At 39.3% G+C, this 24,175-nt stretch overlaps 2 protein-coding genes across 2 annotated transcripts in view; one reads left to right on the top strand and one right to left on the bottom strand.

The window, feature by feature from the left end:
• Nucleotides 1-24,175, top strand: part of FHIT (fragile histidine triad diadenosine triphosphatase) — an 813,394-nt gene that overhangs the window by 214,708 nt on the left and 574,511 nt on the right. The gene's annotated exons all lie outside the window — the stretch shown is intronic.
• Nucleotides 12,743-24,175, bottom strand: part of LOC103080574 (ferritin heavy chain-like) — a 133,581-nt gene continuing 122,148 nt past the window's right edge. The window contains 2 exon segments of the mRNA XM_082930965.1: nt 12,743-13,362; nt 13,365-13,461. Coding sequence (XP_082787091.1) covers nt 12,743-13,362; nt 13,365-13,461 — 717 coding nt within the window.

The following is a 24,175-nucleotide window of genomic DNA, read 5'->3' as shown; positions in this document are numbered from 1 at the left end:
TGGGTAGAAGAATGAGTAAATGAATAAGTTTTAAAAGGAAAATTCAGAGATTATGGAGGTTGAATAATGGCCTGCAAGTATGCTCACATTCTTAGTTCCTGGAGCCTGTCAATGTTGCCTTCTGTGGCAGAAGGTCTTTGCAGATGTGATTAAGAATCTGGAGATGACAGGTGGAGTCAAGATGGTGGTGTGGAAAGACATGGAGTTAGCGCCTCCCCACAACTAGGGTGCCTGCCGGCCGGTGGTGGAAAACTCTAACACCCAAGGAGGTGGGAGGAACCGCGAAGTGAACCGACGGCTTGTGGGATCTTGGTTCATGAGTCTGGGGTTGGGCCGGAGCTCCTGCGGTGGGAGTTCCGAAGTCCGAACCACTGGACTAACAGAGAACGTAAGACCTCAGGGAATATTCATCAGAGTGAGGTCTCACAGAGTTCCTCATCTCAGCACCAAGACCCAGCTCTACCCAATAGCCTACAAACACCAGTGTTGGAAGCCTCAGGCCAAACAAACAGTAAAATAGGAACTCGCACTAATTTAAAAAAAAAAAAGAAAAGAAAAAGAGAGAGACAGCAAAAAAATTATGTCACAGATGAAGGAGCAAGATAAAAACCTACCAGACCAAATAAATGAAGAGGAAGTAGGCAATCTACCTGAAAAAGAATTCAGAGTAATGATAGTAAAGATGATCCAGAATCTTGGAAATAGGATGGAGGCATGGATTGAGAAAATACAAGAAATGTTTAACTAAGATCTAGAAGAACTAAAGAACAAACAGAGGTGAACAACACAATAACTGAAATAAAAAATACACTAGAAGGAATCAGTAACAGAATAACTGAGCCAGAAGAACGAATAAGTGAGCTGAAAGACAAAATGGTAGAAATAACTGCCGAGGAGCAGAATAAAGAAAAAAGAATGCAAAGAATTGAAGACAATCTCAGAGATCTCTGGGACAACACTAAACACACCAACATTCGAATTATAGGGGTCCCAGAAGAGGAAGAGAAAAAAAAAAATGTCTGAGAAAATATTTGAAGAGATTATAGTTGGAAACTTCCCTAACATGGGAAAGGAAATAGTCACCCAAGTCCAGGAAACACAGAGAGTCCCATACAGGATAAACCCTAGGGAAAACACACCAAGACACGTATTAATCAAACTAACAAAAATTAAATTCAAAGAAAAAATATTAAAAGCAGCAAGGGAAAAAAAATATAACATACAAAGGAATCCCCATGAGGTTATCAGCTGATTTTTCAGTGGAAACTCTGCAGGCCAGAAGGGAGTGGCAGGATATACTTAAACTGATGAAAGAGAAAAGCCTACAACCAAGATTACTCTGCCCAGCAAGGATCTTATTCAGATTGGATGGAGAAGTCAAAAGCTTTTCAGACAAGCAAAAGCTCAGAGAATTCAGCACCACCAAACCAGCTTTACAACAAATGCTAAAGAAACTTCTCTAAGTGGGAAACACAAGAGAAGAAAAAGACCCACTAAAACAAACCCAAAACAGTTAAGAAAATGGTAATAGGAACATACATATCAATAATAACCTTGAATGTAAATGGACTAAATGCCCTGACCAGAAGACAAAGACTGGTTGAATGGATACAAAAACAAGACCCATAGATATGCTGTCTACAAGAGACCCACTTCAGGCCTAGGGACACATACAGACTGAAAGTGAAGGGATGGAAAAAGATATTACATGCAAATGGAAATCAAAAGAAAGCTAGAGTAGCAATACTTGTGTCAGATAAAATAGACTTTAAAATAAAGACTGTTACAAGAGATAAGGAGGGACACTACATAATGATCAAAGGATCAATCCAAGAAGAAGATATAACAATTATAAATGTTTATGCACCCAACATAGGAGCACCTCAATACATAAGGCAAATGCTAACAACCATGAAAGGAGAAATCGACAGTAACACCATAATAGTAGGGGACTTTAACACCCCACTTAAACCAATGGACAGATCATCCAAACAGAAAATAAAGAAGGAAACACAAGCTTTAAATGACACAATAGACCAGATAGATCTAATTGATATTTATAGAACATTCCACCCAAAAGTGGCAGAATATACTTTCTTCTCAAGTGCACATGGAACTTTATCCAGGATACATCACATCTTGGGTCACAAATGAAGCCTTGGAAAAGTTAAGAAAATTGAAGTCGTATCAAGCATCTTTTCTGACCAAAATGCTATGAGATTGGAAATCAATTACAGGAAAAAAACTGTAAAAAAAACACAAATACACGGAGGCTAAGCAGTGTGCTACCAAATAATCAAGAGATCACTGGAGAAATCAAAGAAGAAATTAAAAAAATACTTAGAAACAAATGACAATGAAAACACAATGACCCAAAACCTATGGGATGCAGCAAAAACAGTTCTAAGAGGGAAGTTTACAGCAATACAATCTGATCTAATGAAACAAGAAAAACCTCAAATAAACAATCTAACCCTACCCTTAAAACAACTAGAGGAAGAAGAACAAAGAAAGCCCAAAGTCAGTAGAAGGAAAGAAACCATAAAGATCAGAGCAGAAATAAATGAAATAGAAACGAAGAAAACAATAGCAAAGATCAATAAAACTAAAACTCGTTCTTTGAGAAGATAAACAATATTGATAAACCCTTAGCCAGACTCAAGAAAAAAAGGGAGAGGACGCAAATCAATAAAATTAGAAATGAAAAAGGAGAAATCACAACTGACACTGAAGAAATACAAAGGATTATAAGAGACTACTACGAACAACTATATGCCGATAAAATGGACAACCATGAAGAAATGGACAAATTCTTGGTACAACTTTCCAAGACCGAACCAGGAAGAATTAGAAAACATAAACAGACTTGTCAGAAGCAATGAAATAGAAACCGTAATTAAAAAATCTTCCAACAAACAAAAGTCCAGGAACAGGTGGCTTCACAGGCGAATTCTGTCAAACACTTAGAGAAGAGCTAACACCCATCCTTCTCAAACTCTTCCAAAAAATTGCAGAGGGAGAAACACTCCCAAATTCATTCTGTGAAGCCACCATCACCCTGATACCAAAATCAGACAAAGATATCACAAAAGAGAAAATTACAGACCAATATCTCTGATGAACATAGATGCAAAAATCCTGAACAAAATACTAGCAAACAGAATCCAACAGCACATTAAAAGATCATAGACCATGATCAAGTGGGATTTATCCCAAGGATGCAGGGATTCTTCAATATACACAAATCAATCAATGTGATATAGCACATTAACAAATTAAGGAATGAAAACCATGTGATCATCTGAATAGATACAGAAAAAGCTTTTGACAGAATTCAACACCCATTTATGATAAAAACTCTCCAGAAAGTGGGCATAGAGGGAACCTACCTCAACATAATAAAGGCCACATATGATAAACCCACAGCCAACATCGTGCTCAATGGTGAAAAACTGAAAGCATTTCCACTAAAATCAGGAACAAGACAAGTATGTCCACTCTTGCCACTCTTATTCAACATAGTTTTGGAAGTCCTAGCCACAGCAATCAGAGAAGAAGAAGGAATAAAAGGAATACAAATTGGAAAAGAAGAAGTAAAACTGTCACTGTTTGCCGATGACATGACACTATACACAGAAAATCCTGAAGATGCCACCAGAAAACTACTAGAACTAATCAATGAATTTGGTAAGGTTGCAGGATACAAAATTAATGCCCAGAAATCTTGCATTCCTATACACCAACAACCAAAAATCAGAAAGAGAAATTAAGGAAACCCTCCCACTTACCACTGCAACAAAAAGAATAAAATACCTAGGAATAAACCTGCCTAAGGAGGTGAAAGACTTGTACTCAGTAAACTATAAAACACTGATGAAAGAAACCAAAGATGACACAAACAGATGGATAAGTAAATATACCATGTTCTTGGATTGGAAGGATCAATATTGTGAAAATGACTTGTACTACCCAAAGCAATCTACAGATTCAATGCAATCCCTATCAAACTACCAATGGCATTTTTCACAGAATTAGAACAAAAAATTTTAGAATTCGTATGGAAACACAAAGACCCTGAGTAGCTAAAGCGATCTGGAGAAAGTAAAATGGAGTTGGAGGAATCAGGCGCCCTGACTTCAAACTATACCACAAAGCTACAGTAATCAAGACAGTATGGTATTGACACAAAACCAGAAATTTAAGTCAATGGTACAAGATAGAATGCCCAGAGATAAACCCACACACCTATGGGCACCTAATTTATGACAAAGGAGGCAAGAATATACAATGGAGAAAAGACAGCCTCTTCAATAAGTGGAGCTGGGAAAACTGAATAGCTACATGTAAAAGAATGAAATTAGAACACTTCCTAACACCATACACGAAAGTACACTCAAAATGGATTAAACACTTAACCAGACATTATAGCACTCTTAGAGGAGAACATAGGAAAAACACTCTGACATAAACCACAGCAAGATCTTTTTTGACCCACCTCCTAGAGTAACGGAAATAAAAACAAAAATAAACAAATGGGACTTAATTAAACTTAAAAGCTTTTGTACAGCAAAGGAAACCATAAACAAGACAAAAAGACAACCCTCAGAATGGGAGAAAATATTTGCAAATGAAACAACAGACAGTGGATTAATCTCCAAAATATGCAAACAGCTCATGGAGCTCAATGTCAAAAAAACAAACAATCCAGTTAAAAAATGGGCTGAAGACCTAAATAGACATCTCACCAAGGAAGACATACAGATGGCTAAGAGGCACATGAAAAGATGCTCACCATCGCTAATCATTAGAGAAATGCAAATCAAAACTACAATGAGGTCTCACCTCACACCGGTCAGAATGGCCATTATCAAAAAATCTAGAAACAATAAATGCTGGAAAGGGTGTGGTGAAAAGGAAATCCTCCTGCACTGTTGGTCGGAATGTAATTGATACAACCACTATGGAAAACAGTATGGAAGTCCCTTAAAAAACTAAAAATAGAACTACCGTATGACCGAGCAATCCCACCACTGGGCATATACCCTGAGAAAACCATAATTCAAAAAGTGACATGTACCACAATGTTCACTGAAGCACTATTTACAGTAGGACTTGGAACCAACCTAAACGTCCATCGACAGATGAATGGATAAGGAAGATGTGGCACATATATGCAATGGAATATTACTCAGCCATAAAAAGAAACGACATTGAGTTATTTGTAGTGAGGTGGGTGAACCTAGAGTCTGTCATACAGAGTGAAGTAAGTCAGAAAGAGGAAAGCAAATACCGTATGCTAACGCATATATATGATATCTAAAAAAAAAAAAAATGGTACTGATGAACCTAGTTGCAGGGCAGGAGTAAAGAGGTAGACAGAGAAAATGGACTTGAGGACATGGGGTGGGAGGGCAAAGCTGGGGCAAAGTGAGAGTAGCATTGACATATATACACTACCGAATGTAAAATAGTTGGCTGGTGGGAAGCAGCAGCATACACAGGGAGGTCGGCTCAGTGCTTTGCGATGACCTAGAGGGGTGGGATAGGGGATATGGGAGGGAGGCTCAAGAGGGAAGGGCTTTGGGGACATGTGTATGCATATGGCTGATTCGCTTTGTTGTACAACAGCAACTAACACAGTACTGTGAAGCAATTATACTCCAATAAAGATCTATTAAAAAATAAAACAGGGGCTTCCCTGGTGGCCCAGTGGTTGAGAGTCTGCCTGCCGATGCAGCGGACACGGGTTCGTGCCCTGGTCCGGGAAGATCCCACATGCCGCGCAGCGGCTGGGCCCGTGAGCCATGGCCGCTGAGCCTGCGTGCCTGGAGCCTGTGCTCCACAACTGGAGAGGCCACAACAGTGAGAGGCCCACGTACCGCAAAAAAAAAAAAAAAAAATCAAAAAAAGCCCAAAACACAACAAAAAAAGAATCTCGAGATGAGATACCCCAAATAATCTGGGTGGGCCCAGCATAATCAAAGGGTCTTTGTAAGAGGGAGTCAAGAGAGTCAGCATTAGAAAAAAGGAAATGTGACAACAGAGGCGGAGATTGCAGTGATGCTCTTTGAAGATTGCAGAAGGGGTCACAAGCCAAGGAATACAGGCCGCCACTAGAAACTGAAAAAGGCGTGGAAATGGATTCTCCCCTTCAAGCCTCCAGAAGGAAGCAGCCCAGTCAACATCTTGCCTTCAGCCCTGTGAAACTGACTTCAGACTTGTGGCCTCCAAAACTGTAAGAGAATAAATCTGTGTCGTTGTAAGCCACGAAGTTTATAGTTGACTTGTTACAGCACTAATAGGAACTTAATACAGAGATACGTAAACTCATAAAATGTCAGGTAATGAGTACTATAGTCCAGCAGGAGTATGGTTCTGCTGACGAGGAATGTGATGCTCCCTCCATCACATCACATGTTCAGGATGCCAGTAATTGTGGTTTTGACCCTTCTGATGAGGTGTATGTGTTTTGACAAGGCCCAAAGTATAGAGACTTGGGACTTGGGTGGAATTTACTTGATATATTTCACTGCTTCCTGAAGGCTTTTTTTCTTTCTTTCTCTTTCTCTCTTTAAACAACTAGGTTCTTTTCATGAAGGAACATTTCCCTCTACTAATCCCATACCTTTCTCTTCAACTTTCCCCATAGTTTATTTTTCTGATTTCTATTTCACTCTTGATTCAGTGCTGTTCTTTTCAGAGAAGAAAATCTTCCTTTTAACTTCTAAGGAAAGAGGCAGGCACTCTTTGCTTCTTATTGTGATTTGATAGGGGGGTGGTGATTTTCAGTACGTGTCATGTCCAGAGAGTCCTATACTGCTTTGTCGCTGCACTGTGTCATGGTGTGTTGAGCCTTTTTAGGTGGCCAATATGGAATCTTGGATTAGTAATTCCCAGTACTAATGTTCTATAGCACCTTTGGAGTTTTGACAGTTTCTCCTACATATTAGCTGTCTCCTTGGTGCAGTGATTTGTTAACAGAAAAATAATACCATTATTTTAATATTTTTATGAGCAGCATTTTTATGAGGTTCCATCCCACGCAAACTGCATGTTGGTCGCTTTGTGGCAGTTAAGTATTGCAGTATCCATGAAATTTGGGTATGGATGGGATTCATTGTGAAGAGTAAACAATAGAAAAATCTAATGAGAAACAGGAATTCTAACAGACCCTCTGATAATGGGATGGTTTCATTTTGAGAGTTGCCACATTTCATGTTTATCAAAGATTACAAATGTCAGTCCCAGAGTAAATAGAATCCTCAGAAAAGTTTAGTGATGTATGTATTTGTTACAGGGGTTGATTTTCAAAAGTCCTTAACTAGACTTTGTTTGGTTGAGCCTCATACATACCTATAAGGAAAAAGTAATTTAAATTGATACAAGTTGTTTGATTATTTTAAAATATAAAGTTGAGTAAAAAATTGTATCTTAAAGTTTTAAGAATATATATTATTCACTTAAAATTGACACATTACTGGAACCATATACTTTGCCCTGAAAATTTATTTTAAGATTCCTGTACAGCTATGGTTTACAAATTTTATTGTGAATAAGAATCATTTGGAGTCACTTAATGAAACATTGTTTCTTGGGCCTCTTACCTCAGAGATTTTGTTTCAGTCAATTAAGAGTGGACTCTGGAATGTCTATTTTTACCAGTCATAGATAATTCCACAATCCTCAGGGTATTCTTCAAGAAACACTGCTATATATACCCCACCAATAAAGAAAATAGTGAGTGTGTGCTATTTAAGAAATTCCTGAAGTCTTTTCAGAAAAATAGTTGTTGGAAATGCCGTTTGCCACACGTAAGATATGCTGTGCTGAGTTACAGAACACTTTAGAAAAAGGCTTAACGTGTTTCTAGTGAGCCTATGGCGATTGTTAAGGTTCTGGATTTCACTCAAATTTGTAGCATTGCAAGCGGCATCCTTTAGGTATGGCTGTAATGTGTTTAGCTCAATGGCACGGAAACTGGCAGATATTTCTGTAAGACATACCTTCTGAGAAAAAATGCTTGCTGCCAGTACCTTGATCTGCATACATTGAGCACTTAGTAGTTTGCATTTTTTGTTTATTCACTTGTCCTAAATGCTTAATGAATAGGTTCTCTAAGGCTTTAATTTCCAGCCAATCCTGTTTATTACTAAAGTTTATCAAGCAATAAACACACTATTGCACTTATAGTGTCATGTTTTTATAAAGCAGCTTATAAAAGGTGACATCTGGCAAAGAGGCAGATCTATAAAAATCGTGTGGGTGGATATTGTGTCATTTTTTCTTCCATACTCCCAGAAAGAGTAATATTATTTTGACACACACATACATACCCACTGTCAAGTTACTATTTTTATAGTTAGCTTACTGCACATATCTTTAAGCTATACAAAACCTTTGGACTAATGCAAAAAGTGACATTTCTGCATATTTATTACAATGCCATTTTAGAGGTTGACTTTGCCTGACAGGATTTTTCCAAGAACAGTGTCATCTTCATGACAGTAGACATTGTTGAGCACAATACTATTGTGCAGTTAGTCAGGAGAGGTCAAATATGGAAGGACAAATCATAAATAGCTTAATTTAATGCTTGGCATGATTATTTCTCAATATTTGCTAGAAGCAGGGACAGAAGAAATGACAACACAACCCTGATGAGCAGATCCCTAAGTAGTCAGAATCTGAACTAATCCTTTGTCAACATACAGCCTACCCCAAAGTTCAGAAACCCTACTCCTAGGTTTATACCCCCAAAATGAATGCATTTATCCATCAAAAGACTGGAGAAGAATGTTCATAACAGCTTTCTTTAGAAAAGCCCGAACTAGAAGCAGCCCAGATGTCCTTCAGTCACCAAATGGATAAATGTAGTAGACTTGTAACATGCAGTACTCCACAGTAGTGAAAACATACCACCTACTGTCCCATGCAGCAACATTAATGAATCTCAGAGACAGTTGAATGAAAGAAGCTGGCTACTGAAGAGTACCTACTGTATGATGTACTGTATTGGAAAATTCAAGAACTGACAGAACTGACCAGTGGTGATAGAAGTTAGAATAGCACTTGTGTGTGTGTGTGTGTGTGTGTGTGTGTGTAGGTGGGGGGTAGTTTATTGAGGGCACTGTCTGGGAAGGGGCAGAGGGAGTCTTCTGGAGTCATGGAAACACAGTGTTTCACTGTCTGGGTCCTGGTTACCTGTGTGTATACATACGCAAAAATGCAGAGTGGCACCCTTAAGATTATTCCACCTTACTCTATGTTCTGGATACCTATTGCTGTGTAATAAACCATTGAAAAACATAACAGCTGAAAACAGTTTGTTGGTATTATATCTCACAATGGTGTGGGTCAGGGATTCGCAAAGGGCAGTGCAAGGATGATTGGCTTATCTCACCCAGTAAACTCTGGTGCCTCGACTGGGGCGACTCCAATGGCAGAAAGTCACTTAGGTTCCCCCCTGCGCCTTCTCTCTCCCCACCCCACCCCCTGGGGCTATCTAAATGGGCTTTCTCGGGACATGTTGACCTCAAGATGGTCAGACTTCTTACCTTAGAACAGTTCATGACTTTAAGAGCTGGTGTTTTAAGGGAGTAAGTGGACACAACAGTTTCTTAAGACCTGGGCAGAGTAAGTTCGGCTGAATTCTCTTGGTTAGAGTACTTACCGAGCCCACCAGACTCAAGGAGATAGACTCCCTACCTGTCACTGGAAGGGATGTTAAAGATTTTGCGGCCACATTTTATAGATGCAATATCTCAATTTAAAAGTTTTCTTTAAAAAGTTAAAATCGGTCACATTATTCTCAAAACCTTATTTTCTGTTGGAAGGTATTGCAAAATTTAAATCTAGTTCTGAAAAACACAAACAGCAAAAGAGACCCTCCATCTGAAATCGCAGTTTCCATCCTATCATACATCTCCTCTCCATTTCTTTTTGAGGTTGAAAATTCTGTGACTTTTTATGTTATTTGAAGTTTCTGGGCTTTGAGTTTTATTTTTGCCAGGCTTGGGTGAACTTAGACTTTTATTTAATCATTTACGGCCTAAAGTTAACTGTCAGATTGAAGTCAGATAAGGCTTCTGATACAACTGAAATCCTTTGCTCCTTTTGATTTATGGATAATGAATTTTCCCTCTTATGGTCATAGTATGATTTTTAAGAAAGAAATCCTATATTTCTTATTAATCATCTATCAGAGCTATGTTGCCCAACCGGTCTCTTTGTACAAATCCTTATTAAGAGGTGAGCACAGGGCAGCTGCATTTATGAAGTGAGGTTTTATATGAGATTGACTGGCAATGTTTATTCAAGCTAAATAAAGCCAGTGTGAAAGCAGAGCCTTTTAAATTATTTGGCTTCATTTGAACATGCCACTGATGTAGACAGCTTGGGAAAGCAGTGTGTGTACACAAAAAGCTACATTATCAAACATATCGAAAGGTTTCAATGCCAGCACACCAAACATCTCTAGCAGAGATAATTACTGCACCCATGCTGGGCATAATTTAGGTCAAAAGAAGCACTTCAGACAGATCTTTAAACAACATTGTACATCTCATTTGAAGTTTTTGGGACCATATCTCAATTTTGTGCCAGTATCTTCAAAATCCATTTTACAGAGTCAAGATTAGAAAAATCTGACTTCATATCCTCTCGGATTTTCTTTTTAATTAATTGCAGAATGCTATCCTTTTGCTCCCTCCCCACAATCCCCATCAAACCAGAAAGAATTTGTGCGGTAATTCCATATCACTGTAATTTCAAGACTCTGCTTTCATTTGTCACTTAAAGAGCTTTGCAGTATATAGAGAAGTTAACCCAGCTCCAAAGCCGTATCACTTTGTCAAAAGAGTTGTTTGCACTTTACGTGACAAGCTATTTGTATAAAGTGCCAGGGTTTGAACTAAATGTACTGCATGAAATCTAAGTTGTAGATGATGGAATCTTGTTTGTAGTGCTTGTCATTTGCTGCTCTCTTTCCCCCACCCCCAGCCTTCTAACCTCCCCTCCCACAGTCGAACGGGACTGTTTTGAAGAGACCCCTTTAATTTTGACAATATTAATGGTGTTGCCTGAGCCACATCAGAAGGCACACAGTTCTAGAGTTTGATGAACACGTTCGTTTCCTCTCACTGATCTCTGACTCTTAAATACTGTAGGCTGCTTAGAAAAATGCTAACGTGCATATTTGTATATGTGTCATGTCTAAAGCATGTTTATGTGTACAAATAATATCCATGTGTGGGGTTGTGAGTATAACAGAAGCATGACCTTAGGAATTGGCTAGGTTCTAATCCATTCCCTTCTGTTCTCAAGCAGTATGACCTTGGACAAAATAAGATGTTTGAATTTGTTTGCTCATCTGTAATTTGGGGGAACTAATCCCAACCCTCAGGATTCTTGGTGCATTGGTTTTCATGTGTGGCATATCATGAATACTAGAAGTCCCTACATTCTTAGGACTGTCACAGTAAGCGCGTTTTCTTGGCTGCGAGTTGAGCTGATTCTCTGTAGAAGGTTTTTTGGGTTTTGTTTTAATCTAAACATTTCCAAGAATTAGTTATTCATATTTAAATTGTTAACGAATGTAAAATATATATATTTAATACCTACTTCACGTAGATATCCTTCATAGTAAACTAGGTCCCTCCTGGGATATAGCGTTTCCACCATGCTTCTCAAAGGTGTCCACAAGCCAACACCAGTGGCTTATTATCACCCACAGGCCTATGCAAAATACGGATTCTCAGATCCCAACCCAGACCTTTTGAAATAGAAACTGCATTTCAACCTTTATTTATTTTCACACTGAAGTTAAAGAAGAACTTTTCTAGTAGAGTGATTACTGCTTCTTAAGTTGGAAGACCTAGGTTCTCGTGGAGTTTTTATTTTTTTAAAGGTTTTTAACCATAACCTTCAGTAAGAAATAGATTTAATATCATTACCCAACAAAGAGGAGCATACATACTCATAAACACATGTAGTTAAAACAAAAGTTGCCCCAAACAGTATTTACCGTTGCTATATGCTGAGCACTCAGACATTTTTTATTTCAATTTAAAATATGCCAGCCATGGCCCCTTAAATTGATTCTATAATCATTCGTAAAGAACTGTTGTTTTACATGACATTGTGCACTTTTTCCTCCCGAGGCCTTGATTTTCTCAACTGTAAAAGCGTGTATGTTGTATCAATTGATTTCAAATGTCTCTTAGCTTAAACAGCCTGTGCTGCACTTCAAAATGTGAAAAACCACTTCTGGACCACATTTTAAAAGCAGCGTGTTTATTGGTTATTGTATGTGTTGTTTTATTGAGAGGGCCGGAAGGAGCGCAGACAAACAATGGCTCACAGACCACAGCTTTTGCATAATAAAAGCTCACAGCCCAGAGTGGTAGACGGTGCAAAGTGAACAATTACATGCTGGTCCTAAACATGTGTCATTATTTAAAACAAACAAAACACACTTTTAAGCTTTTAAAAATGTGTATACTTTGTCAGTGTGTAACTAAAGCATAGTGAACTAAATCCTCGTCCTGTCTAATACACAATCAGAATATTTTATTTTTGGGGGGGGGGAGGTACCAAATTACTTTATTTGAAGGAATGGTACTAAGGAAAGAACTTGTAGATGTTTTGGTACAACTTACGGCAAAGGTAAAGGTAACCCAAACATGCATGCACTGCCTTGATGCAGGGAAGTCATCCCCGTGGCTACAGGAAGCCAGCCTAAGGCTTAGCTCTCATTATCACTGTATTCCAGGGAGTGCTTGTCAAAGAGATACTCTGTCATGCTAGATTTGGGGGCCCCCATCTTGGGCAAGTTGGTTATGTGGTCACCCAATTCTTTGATGGATTTCACTTGCTCATTCAGGTCGTGAGTCTCAATGGAGCCACACAAATTGGGGTCATTTTTGTCAGTGGTCAGTTTGTGCAGTTCCAGTAGTGACTGATTCACACTTCTTTCCAAGTGTAGCGCACATTCCATTGCATTCAGCCCATTCTCCCTGTTATCGTGGTCTGGTTTCTTGATATCCTGAAGGAAGATTCGGCCACCCCGTTGGTTCTGCAGCTGATTCATCAGTTTCTCAGCATGTTCCCTCTCCTCACGAGATTGGTGAAGAAAGTATTTGTCAGAGTTCTTCAAAGCCACATCATTGCGGTCAAAATAGTACGACACGGACAGGTGGACGTAGGAGGCATATAGCTCCAGGTTGATCTGGTGGTTGACGGTGGCCTCCGATTGCTGGTGGTAGTGCTGGCGGAGGTGCTGGTGCCCCTGCTAGTGGGACACGGTCGTCATGGCGGGGGGCAGCGGGGAGCTTGGGGCGGTCGGAGGGCGCCATGAGGTGGTGGCGAGGGCTGGCGCTGGGCGACCGGCTGGAGCGGGTAACGAGTGCCGGGTTCCGTCCAAGCACTGTTGAAGCAGGAAACTGTGGCGACTCTCCGCGAACTCTGCAGTGGAGAAAGCTGACAACTTCTTGACCGGTGATGAGAATTGAAAGATCACCAGTGAAGGGCAGTCATCATGTTCCTCCTGATGTGATGCCCTGAGAAGGGCACAATGTGACCAGTACAGTTTTGGGGCCAGGAATACATAACCCGAATCCAATCTCCAGGACACATCAGAGAAACCCCAGTAAGGAATAGTTCTATTAAAAAAAAAAAAAAAAAAGTATGTGGAAGGTACAAGTGGGGATATATTGTGAAACAAAAAAAGTCAAAGAAATGTTTGAGATCAAAGGAGACTACAGAGACGGGGCACTAAATGAGAGCCTATACTAGATCTTACAATGGACAGGGAGAATGCCATAAGGGACCTCACTAGTTAATAGACAAAACTGGGAAAGAAGATGGTGGATTAGCTAAAATATGGTACCAATGTTACATTTACTGAAGCTGGTTGCTGTATTGTGGTGATAAGAGAAATTGTCCTTAAGTGCACACTGAATGAAACTTATTTTCAAAATAAGGACAGGAAATAAACAGTATGTGTATAGGGAGAAAGTGCAAATGATAAGCAGATGGGGAAAATGTTAACTCAAGATGGATCTGGGGTGTAGACAGGTGTTCCTTGTGCTATTCTGGTTCGTGGAATTTGGGGATACATTTGAAATTAATTCCAAATTAAATTTTTTGAAATTTTCCTTCCTCTAATGGTGCCCCTTTGTGTTTCCAGAATGCCTGGAGTGCTTTTGCCTTGGGGCTTGTGCCTTATTAAAGCCAAGCTGGGCTGAGCTGCAGCCCCCTGTATTCTCTGGTTTCCCGAAGCTCTTCCCTTCCTCGGGAGCTGACAGAATAGGCCTGCAGTGCCCACCTCCCGTCTCTGCCCTTGTCCCTCAGGCCTTTTGGTCTGTCCCTGTTCTGTCACACCTACCCCTGCTTCAGTGCCCCGATACGTTACTGATTAGCTGGTTCTGTTAGTCTTTCTCACTTGGCCTTTGGCTGACCTTGACCTCTACCCAATTCTTGGCCTCTTGCCCCAGTTCACTATATTCTCCCACCTTTCAGCACCAGTCTCTTGGAGAGAGCACTGCTCTCCGTTGATCCTGAAGGAAACCCAGGGTCCTCTTTTTAAAAGCACTGTAGAACAGGGACTCAGATACCAACAGATGTCTGCACGTACCAGGGAGTCCAGAGGCTTCTGATGATAGGTCTTGGGCTCTACTGAAGCCAGAAATCCACAAATACCTTTAAAACATTTTAAAAAAGCAATGGTCTCCCTTTCCTGTGGCAGAGGAATGCTGGAGGAATAAACTAAGGTGGTTCTTGCTTGTCTGCTCTGCCAAGTGCCCACATGGCCAGACAGATTTCAAAGCAGTGGCCCTCTGTAATTGTTAATTATCCTTCGCAGCCATGTCCTTGTCCTCGAGAAGGTGCAGTCTTATTGATGAGGCGAGACACTTGAATGTGAAACCGACTGATAGCTTGTGTGATGAAATGCGTTCAGAAAAGTTATAGTAGGTTAATACATGGCAGGAATTGGAGAAACCAAAAGACCGTTGTGGCTGTGGATGCAACTTGGCTGATGGAAGAAGTGGGAGAGCAACGAGGATGTGTCTCCCAGAATCTCTAGAAAGAGCCTCCTAATGGCTCTGTAGTGAAAGACAAAGCAAGCAGGCGAGGAGCCCAGCTCTGGGGCACAGGATACCAGATGGTTCACTGAGAGTCGGAGCTCAGGGTCTGAGGGGTGAGGGCTTTGCATTTTCACAAAAAGCCTCAATTTAGATTTTAGATATTATTTCCAAAAGGGGAGAGTTACAGCAGTGTTCTAGCTGGAATGCAAAAAGCCCTCTGCCGTACCTCTTGACCACTCACCGGCCACGCACTTTGAATTTAAAATAAAGGAAAATCCCACATGCTGCGGAGCAACTACACCCATGAGCCACAACTCCTGAGCCTGTGTGCCACAACTACTGAAGCCCGCGTGCCTAGAGCCCGTGCTCCACAGCAAGAGAAGCCACCGCCATGAGAAGCCCGCACACCGCAACGAAGAGTAGCCCCCGCTCGCCGCAACAAGAGAAAGCCCACACGCAGCAATGAAGACCCAAAGCAGCCAAAATAAATAAATTAATTAATTAAAAAAAAATTTTTAAAGTTCTGTCTTTACCTTAGGAATATCTTAATTATTTTGATTTTTTTTTTCCTGTTCAAAGTTTGCTTTTTTTTTTAAATGTAGGCATACCAGTGGACCCCTGGTTTGAGATTTCTTCCTTTCTGCTTTTCTCAGTATACCAGGGGCCTCAAAAGCAGAGGTCTTCATCCTCCCAGGAGCTCTGTCCCTCCCCGCCCATGCCTGTAATAACATCCTCTCGCCATGTGTCTCCTGCACCTGGCCGGGTGGAGTTCTCCTCTTCCTGCCACCTTCCCCACCCCAAGATTAACAGTTCCAAACCTTCTCCTGCAAGCACAGTTGGGACTCAGTTTATTGGTAATTAATGAGTGGTACTTCCTTGACAGAACATAATGGAACTACAGAGCAATCACTTAGAAAGGGAAACAACTGTCAGTTATCACTCAAATGAATCCTGTTTAACAAAGGTGATGGCAGCCCGGCTGATGCACAACCTTCTGTGCATCGAAAGTGGATCCCTTAATAACTCCATTTCTGTACTGTGTGTAATTTGCAAGATAACTGCTCTCAAGGCCAAATTATAAAGTGGCTTCAGTGTAATGTTGGAACTATTCTCAGAACTAGTTATTAACTGTTCACTGTTCATATTTGAATATGAGTAAACAGAAACAATTCTTAACATCAAAAAATTTAAATAGTATGGTAGTGGTGGTGACAATTATTGAGACGATCATAGCAATGATGTTAACAAATGACGTTCATTGAATCATATGTGACAGGCCCTATACTGAACATTTCATATGCATCATCTCACTTAATTCTCAGAACAGTCAAGTGTTAAAAATCAGTTTTCAGAAGGGCAACTTCATGGCTGTTGTGCAAATATAAACACAATTTAAGATCTTATTCAGCTCATTAATTTAAGAGGGTGAGGGACCTAGTAAGATGTTAAAATCAGTCCAAAAATTATTTGAGATTGTGTGTGTGTGTGTGTGTGTGTGTGTGTGTGTGTGTGTGTGTGTGAGATTTGATAGATTGTTGAGCCAGATACAGAACAGGATAATGTCCTGCTGGTCCATAAGAGCTCACACAAGTTACTGTCTCCCATCAGTTGTAAAATAGCCCTGTAAACAGAAAGTCACACCCAGCAGTGGAAACACCATATTAAAGGAATCCAGTAATCTCGTTTGTCTATTTCCAAGTTTGAAATGTTTTTTCTGATACCTGTAAGGCAGGTAGTGCTATAATCCGCACATTACAAATGGAGAAACTGAGGCTTCGTGAGGTTAAGTAACTTGGCCAAGGTTATATGAGAGGTGGAGTGGCAACTGACTTGAGTCTGACTCCTTACACAGCTGGCCCTGTGGTGATGAACAGCATGGGCTCAGTAAATGAACAGGTTTGAGTTCAACTCCCAGTGAACTTGGGCCAGGTAGCTACTGTGCCTTTATTTTTTCATCCGTGAGGTTGTGTTGCTAATAGTTTTAAGTTACAGTGGTGTTGTGAGGATATGGTAAGGTGACATGTTAAAGCCTTGTGCATGTTGTACGTGACATTGCACTCCCTCTGTAAATGTCAGCAGCTGTTGTCATCATCAGTACTGATCATCACGATCGAGCACCACCTGCATGTGTCTTGCAAATAGCAGTGCCCTCCCCTTCTCTACCTCGATTGGCTATGGTTGCCTTAAAAGTCTGCACACATCCAGAGTATGAGCTCCAGGAATCTCCATCACAGAAAACCAATTCTCCATCACAGGTTTTGTCCAGGATCATGACCAGATTCAGCTGACCCCAGGAATAGAAAGGTAGTGTAATAGTTGGAAAAGTATCTCTTCCTCCAGGGAATAAAACGACGACAGTGCCATGTGGCTTATAAAAATATTTACCCCTGCTATTCATTCTGTAACCTGTAAGACTTTAAGGATGCATGGATCCATGATAACTGTAGCAGGTATCATTTTAAAAACCTACTCAAAGTAAGTATCAGTGTCATACAACACATGCTAGAGTAGATTTTTCTCAGTGGCAAAAATCCGAGCATGGCATTCAGTTTTTCCTTCCTGGAACTCATATTCCCTTGTATCAGTGACAATGGAGTTGAAATGTCTAGGTCTTGTATTGGATACCATCTCACTGTCTTGCTTTGAGCAGATGAGGTGTTGGAGGCATCTCTATCAATGTTGTCTTTGGGAATTAAGGAGTGCCAAATGACAGAAATCAAAGGTTCAATGACAAAATGGTGTGTGCTTGGTGAATTTACCATTTTTTTAAATAAGATTTTTCTGTAGATATTAAGGAGGTTATAATTTTTTAGGAGCTAATTTACTGGAGACACACTTCTATACTGGCTCCTTATCTCTGAGATTAGAGCCTTACTGAAGTCGGCATATGTATATCTAGTTACTCACATATATCAAAAATTTCTCTTTATGCTCTCATCTTTGTTGTGTGGGGTAGACGGAAGCGTTCATCTCAAAAATGGGACATGATTTCTTGATTTGGAATTCTTCAAAAACACATAAAAATGATTAGCTTTGTCTTCATAGGATTCATGTGTTAGATTTTTGCCTCATCACAACAGAAATGCAGCATGTCGGTCTTGTTATTGTGATCCTAAGATGAAGGCAGATACTCATGATTAATTCTTTATGATTTTCTTGTTATCATTGATAATACAAACAATATGTCTGTACTATTTGAGAGTTGACAAGCACCAAGTATATTTTTAAACATGCCAAGTTTGTTTGGTACTCCTCCTACGTATTTTCTTCAATTTGTAAAATTGTGAAATATTTGTTTCTTGTATATTTAGAATTATTGCCTTATATGCTCTCTTACCATACTGTGAATGGTCCAAGAGACTCAGTTTAATTTTGCAGGTATATTGTTGTGAGGAATTGTTACAGAGAACTACTCTCAAAGGGTTAAGCAGTTGTTCCTAGTGGAAATAAAGTGGACTGAAAGAGACATTGAAGAGGCTTGCAAATGATATCTTAGTAACTCATCAGGATCGCCCCAAATCTGTTTTTACAGTTTCCTTCTTGCATGGAAAGACTACAGACAGGTTTATTTTAGCTCAAATTTCTATTCCATATGGCCTTGGCACCCTCAGAGCAAATGTATTTTCTATTTTACTCTTAGTTTTCTCAACCAAAATGAGATTTAAGTCACCAGTGAAATATTGCAGGATGTATTGACTTAGGGGATATATCTTTTCTAATTTTAACTTCTTTAGAAGTTCAGTTGATATAAATATCCTTTAGTGTAGTTTGCCAGGCACTGCGTACTCTAGTTCTAATCAAAAGTCATACCAAGTCAGAAGAGAATCAGGGGTTAGTGAAATTCTTCTCAACAGTTGTGTCCGTTCTACTTCCTAATGGTCATATGTCCTAAACTTTTCATTTTTAAAACCGCTCATGAAGACATACCATGTTACTAAATGTGGGTTCCTTCAGAATATAGTGGGCAGGGGGGGGAATTATGTTTTAATTGTATAGTCATTAACTGACTGAATTTGCTTTTTTCAAAATTTTTACATTAGCCTTCATGACCTTTAAAAACATTGTGAATTAAGGTAGAACATAAGTAATGCAGTCTCATTAACTTTAATAAAGTTCAATAAAAATTCTAAATTTAAAAAACTTTCTTCAAAAAACAGTGTGTAATTGCTAAAGCGTTAAATAGAGCATCACAGTTTAAAATTATAAAAAATTACTAAGTATCCATTTAGGATGAGATTTGTTTTATGATTGCAAACACCTCCAGAACAAATCGACAGTCAATTGCAATGCATTTTGAGATGTAAAAGCACCATTAATTACTGTTAATGGTACTTCTCTAATGTATGTAAATACATCATCTGCACCGGAGCTTTTGGCAGTTATTTCTTACTTCTTTCTAGACAGTTTAAAGATCTTAATTTATTAATGTTCACAACAAGCAGAAAGATAAACATTGTTTTGAAGCTCTTGATGAATGGCGATTGGAGACATACTGTGCTTGTGCTGAGAGTAGATATTAGCTTGTTGGCAATAACTCACGGCCCTACATGAAACAGACCCCGTAAGGGAGACCAAGAGTTTAAAACGGTGTTATTAAGAGTCTCTGGAAGCACTTTATTCTGAGGTACCTCAGATTCGAAAATTTTATTAGTCTCACTCTACACTTATTTCATTGTTTGTCCCCAGAATGTTAAACTCAGCACAGGCTCCTGCCATGGTAAGCATTATTTTTGATGTACTTTACTGAGTATGACTGACAAGGACTTTTTCAGGCATACATTGGGAGAGCAGTGTTTCCTATTTATTATGTCCTTTCATCTCTGCCTGAGCTAGAATATTCATGCTGTAAAAGTAATAAAAAGAAAAAAGAATATTCTGTGTTTTCTTGCAAACCTCACCCCCAAATCCAAACAAAGTGAATGCTTTAGAGACTCACAGGTAGGATTTTCACCAATTTAGATATAAAGTGTGACAATTGGCAGAATCATATATCAACATCTGGATCCTTCTCAAATGTCATAGGCTGAGTAGTAGGAAAGTAAAAGCAAATTTTATAATGAAATGTTTTTTGGCATTTATTTTTATCATAGACTAGATTGACAGGTTTTGTTTTCCCTCATATCTTCTTTAACTTTCTTTGATGGAGACATGTGTAGTCAGCTTAGCTTAGTTGCTTAATAAGTTAAAAATATCGAGTATTGATGAAAATTTCAAATATTGCTTCTAATTTTGAGTTTCCAGATTTAGCAAATAAGAATACAGGAGCCCAGATCAATTTGAATTTCAGATAAATGCAATTTTTAAAAAGATTTTAGAGTATTTTAATGTCCATTTCGTCAGTGGATGTGTTTTGAAATTATTAGGATTCACAATTTGAAGAGTAGAGCAAAGGAAAGATGGAAAACGCAAACAGTTGGTTCTTGTTAAATTTCAGTTAAAATTTGTTTCGTGTAAGTATATCCCATGTGATACGTGGCACATACTTACCATAAAAGATTTTTGTTGTTTGCCTGAAATTCAGCTGCTCATTCTCTGTTTCATCTGGGAATGCTCCTCTAGTTTATGATGAGAAAAAAATCAGTGCTTTTTGTGAGCATTTAAACTCACACACTAGATTTTTTTAATGTGTAAAATGGCAGCAAAAATTGTAGCAATCTCCCAAGGCAGTTGGGAGTGTTAAACGCATTGATACTAGTAAAGCTCCTGGAACAGTTCCTGGCATCTGGTAAGCACTGTGGAAGAACACAAGCTTTTGTTCTCAAATGAACATTTGTTCTAATGTTAGACACCTTTTCTACTGGAAGCCTGCTGTTACAGATAAGTAGAAATGTGAAGGAATCTTCCTGATGTGACTGACAACAACTATAGTTCATCTACAAAAATACAGGGTGCCACAAGTGACCCTGTGACTGAAATATGTAAAAGTTCAATATGTTACCGTGCTCACAGGCATTGAAAAGAGCCCCAACAATGGCAACTTTTCCTTTTGCTTTTTATAGAGACACATTGTATTTATTATTATGATATGTCAAGTCGGCTCTGGAACATATGTGTGCTTGAGAAAAGAATAGAGAAAGGATAAAGGAGCCAGGTAGGAGCCAAAGTGCTAGTCACAGTTGGTAGTGAGCAAAATGAAGTTCAGCAGTGTGGACACAAAAATTCTTATTACGCCAGATGGAAATTCACCACGGTGTTGGTGGGTGTTTTAAATGTAAGATCAGCCAGTGTTCCTGATTATTCATTTGTGATCCCTAAGAAATGCCAAGTACTGGGCACCCCTACCTTCTATCCCTGCTCTGGGAGTCAGTGTAGAAGTCAGAGCAGGCTGGGTTATTGTTACAAAATAGTAACAACAGTAACAAAATTTCTGAGGCTTAATCAACCATCATTTATTTCTCATCCTTGGAGGTCCCACCGTGGTTCCAGGGGTCTCTCCAGAGCTGCCCTCCTCCAAGGGGTGGCTCATCATTTTACTCCACTGCTGCCTGGTGGCACCTTTGTTTCAAGACTTGAGGTTTACTACAGTTGTGGAAGAGAGGCATTGGCAAATGCACATGGGCAGTGATGGGGAGCATGTTACTGCTGATCACAGCCAGTGGCCCAGAGCTGGTCATGTGGCCCTGTGCAACTGCAAAGGGTGTTCTGAAACATAGCCTTCCGTGTGTCAAGCAATGCACGTTCTGGGAGAGGACCCAGAGCAATTAGCACTAGTTTGCCATACTGGCAAATGTGGCTGATGGATTTTGCTATTCCCTTCCACAAAGCCCAGAGGCAACTTCAGAACTCCTCTCCACTGTGTGGCAGGCAGTAGTTGGCAATCAAAACTGGCAAGAGAAGTTGAGGCACAGATGTAGAGAACAAACCACCAAGGGGTACGGACACCAAGGGGGGAAAACAGCGGGGGGGTGGGGATGGTGGTGTGCTGAATTGGGCGATTGGGATTGACATGTATACACTGATGTGTATAAAATTGATGACTAATAAGAACCTGCTGTATAAAAAAATAAATAAAATAAAATTTAAAAATTAAAAAAAAAAAAACCCAAAACTGGCAAGAGAGCTGAAACCTGTTAGCCATTGCTGCACTGCTCCCATAAGCCAGAGAAACCATCTATTGCGGTAGGAATTTGGATGTCATGCATAGTGATTCGAGTTTTAGGAATAAGTGAAAATAGATTGTTAGGATAGTCTTTATCACAGGTTTATTGATTTGAATTTACCATCACTCCAGGTTCTGTTTGATTTGGGAGAAGGTAGTTTCCAGGTATCCCAGTAATCAATCTCGATGATAGTATTTTAAAAATGTTATCTCCAATTGACCTGAAATTTAAGTCCTCCCTAGCTTTGTTCCCATGCAACACAAGTATTAGGAGTTTTTCATAACTGTGATGAAAAGGGGAGAGACTTATTAACAGACCTTGAAATAAAAGTTGCAGATTGTTTTTTGATCCTGGTGTAAAACTGATGGTATCAAAGCTTTTTCCAGCTTAAGGCAGTCTTGTCCATGATAGCTGAAAGTGCTGCTTGATGAGAAATTCAGATCAGCCCCCCTTTGAGCCTGGCCATTTCAGTTCAGTTTTCAGTTAGGTGAAATTTTCTGGTGAGTGACACTTTCTCCCAATTAACTTTGACGAAGGGATGTAGCCTTAGAATGTTCTCAAGTTGGGAATATGAGTTATATGTCAGTGAGATCTGATTCTTGGAAGACTGGAGAATAATGAAGACACCTTTGAAATGGGGAATTACTTTTCAAAGTTTTTCTACAATGTGGTTGTTCATACTGGTCCTAATCAACAACATTTGTTGTTAATGTTTTCTTTTGAATAGCTCTTCAGTTCAAGGCACAGTGCTAGACACTGTGATGAACATTGTTATAATAGAAGTATTTTACAATGGAATATTACTCAGCCATAAAAGGAAATGAAATTGAGTTATTTGTAGTGAGGCGGATGGACCTAGAGTCTGTCATACAGAGTGAAGTAAATCAGAAAGAGAAAAATAAATAGTGTATTTTAACACATACATATGGACTCTTAAAAAAAAAAAAAAGAGTTCTGAGGAAGCTAGGGGCAGGACAGGAATAAAGACGCAGGTGTAGAGAATGGACTTGACGACACGGGGAGGGGGAAAGGGGAAGGGGGAGCTGGGACGAAGTGAGAGAGTAGCATTGACATATATACACTACCAAATGTAAAATAGATAGCTACTGGGAAGCAGCCACATAGCACAGGGAGATCAGGTCGGTGCTTTTTGACCACCTAGAGGGGTGGGATAGGGTGGGTGGGAGGGAGGCGCAAGAGGGAAGAGATATGCGGATATATGTATATGTATAGCTGATTCACTTTGTTGTAAAGCAGAAACTAACACACCATTGTAAAGCAATTATACTCCAATAAAGATGTTAAAAAAAGTTATAATAGAAGTACTTTCTAAAAATAGAAACTTGAGAAATTGGAGAAAGAGAAAAATATGGCCAAATATAATCAAGTGCTTAGCTGTGTTTTTCACGATAAAAAGTCAGAGGAGCTAAGGCTGGAGAAATTGCTCAGGGTCGGAGTAGGCCTGTTGGAAGAGGGAAAAAAAAAAAAATCACTGAACATTCCATTAATTAAATATGTCAGGAGGAGAGAGAGGTTGTATGGCACCCCACACTGAAGTCATAGACATTTAGTCAGAAGCTGTTTTTTCTTGCCTCTTTCAGTGAAAACCAAGCTTTCCTTGAACTCTTAGTGATTTTAAAAAAAAAAAAAAAAAGGAAAAAAGAAAAACACACAAACAGTATCATTTAATTCCCACAGTATAATGATTCAAAGTGGCCTTCAGTTAATTTCTCATTAGAACCTCCATATACTTCTTTTAAAATACAAGTTAAGATAGATGCAAAAAATATTAGTCTGACATTGAATCATAACCATTTTAAATACAGGTAGTCAATGTAAGTGTTTAATCATCTCCTGAGAGTAAGCATTTTTTTTTACTTTTGTAAGATTACTCATAGTTTTTAACTGATGAGACCTATGTTAATATATGTTTTTAAAACCACAGAGATAATATACAAGCCCATTTTCATGGGTAATCTGCACCCCACCCAC

Source organism: Lipotes vexillifer, unplaced genomic scaffold (genome assembly GCF_000442215.2).
Source record: "Lipotes vexillifer unplaced genomic scaffold, Lipotes_vexillifer_v1.1 scaffold212, whole genome shotgun sequence".
Lineage (NCBI taxonomy): Eukaryota > Metazoa > Chordata > Mammalia > Artiodactyla > Lipotidae > Lipotes > Lipotes vexillifer.
Note: the sequence above shows the minus strand (reverse complement) of the source record. Positions and strands in the feature narration are given on the sequence as shown.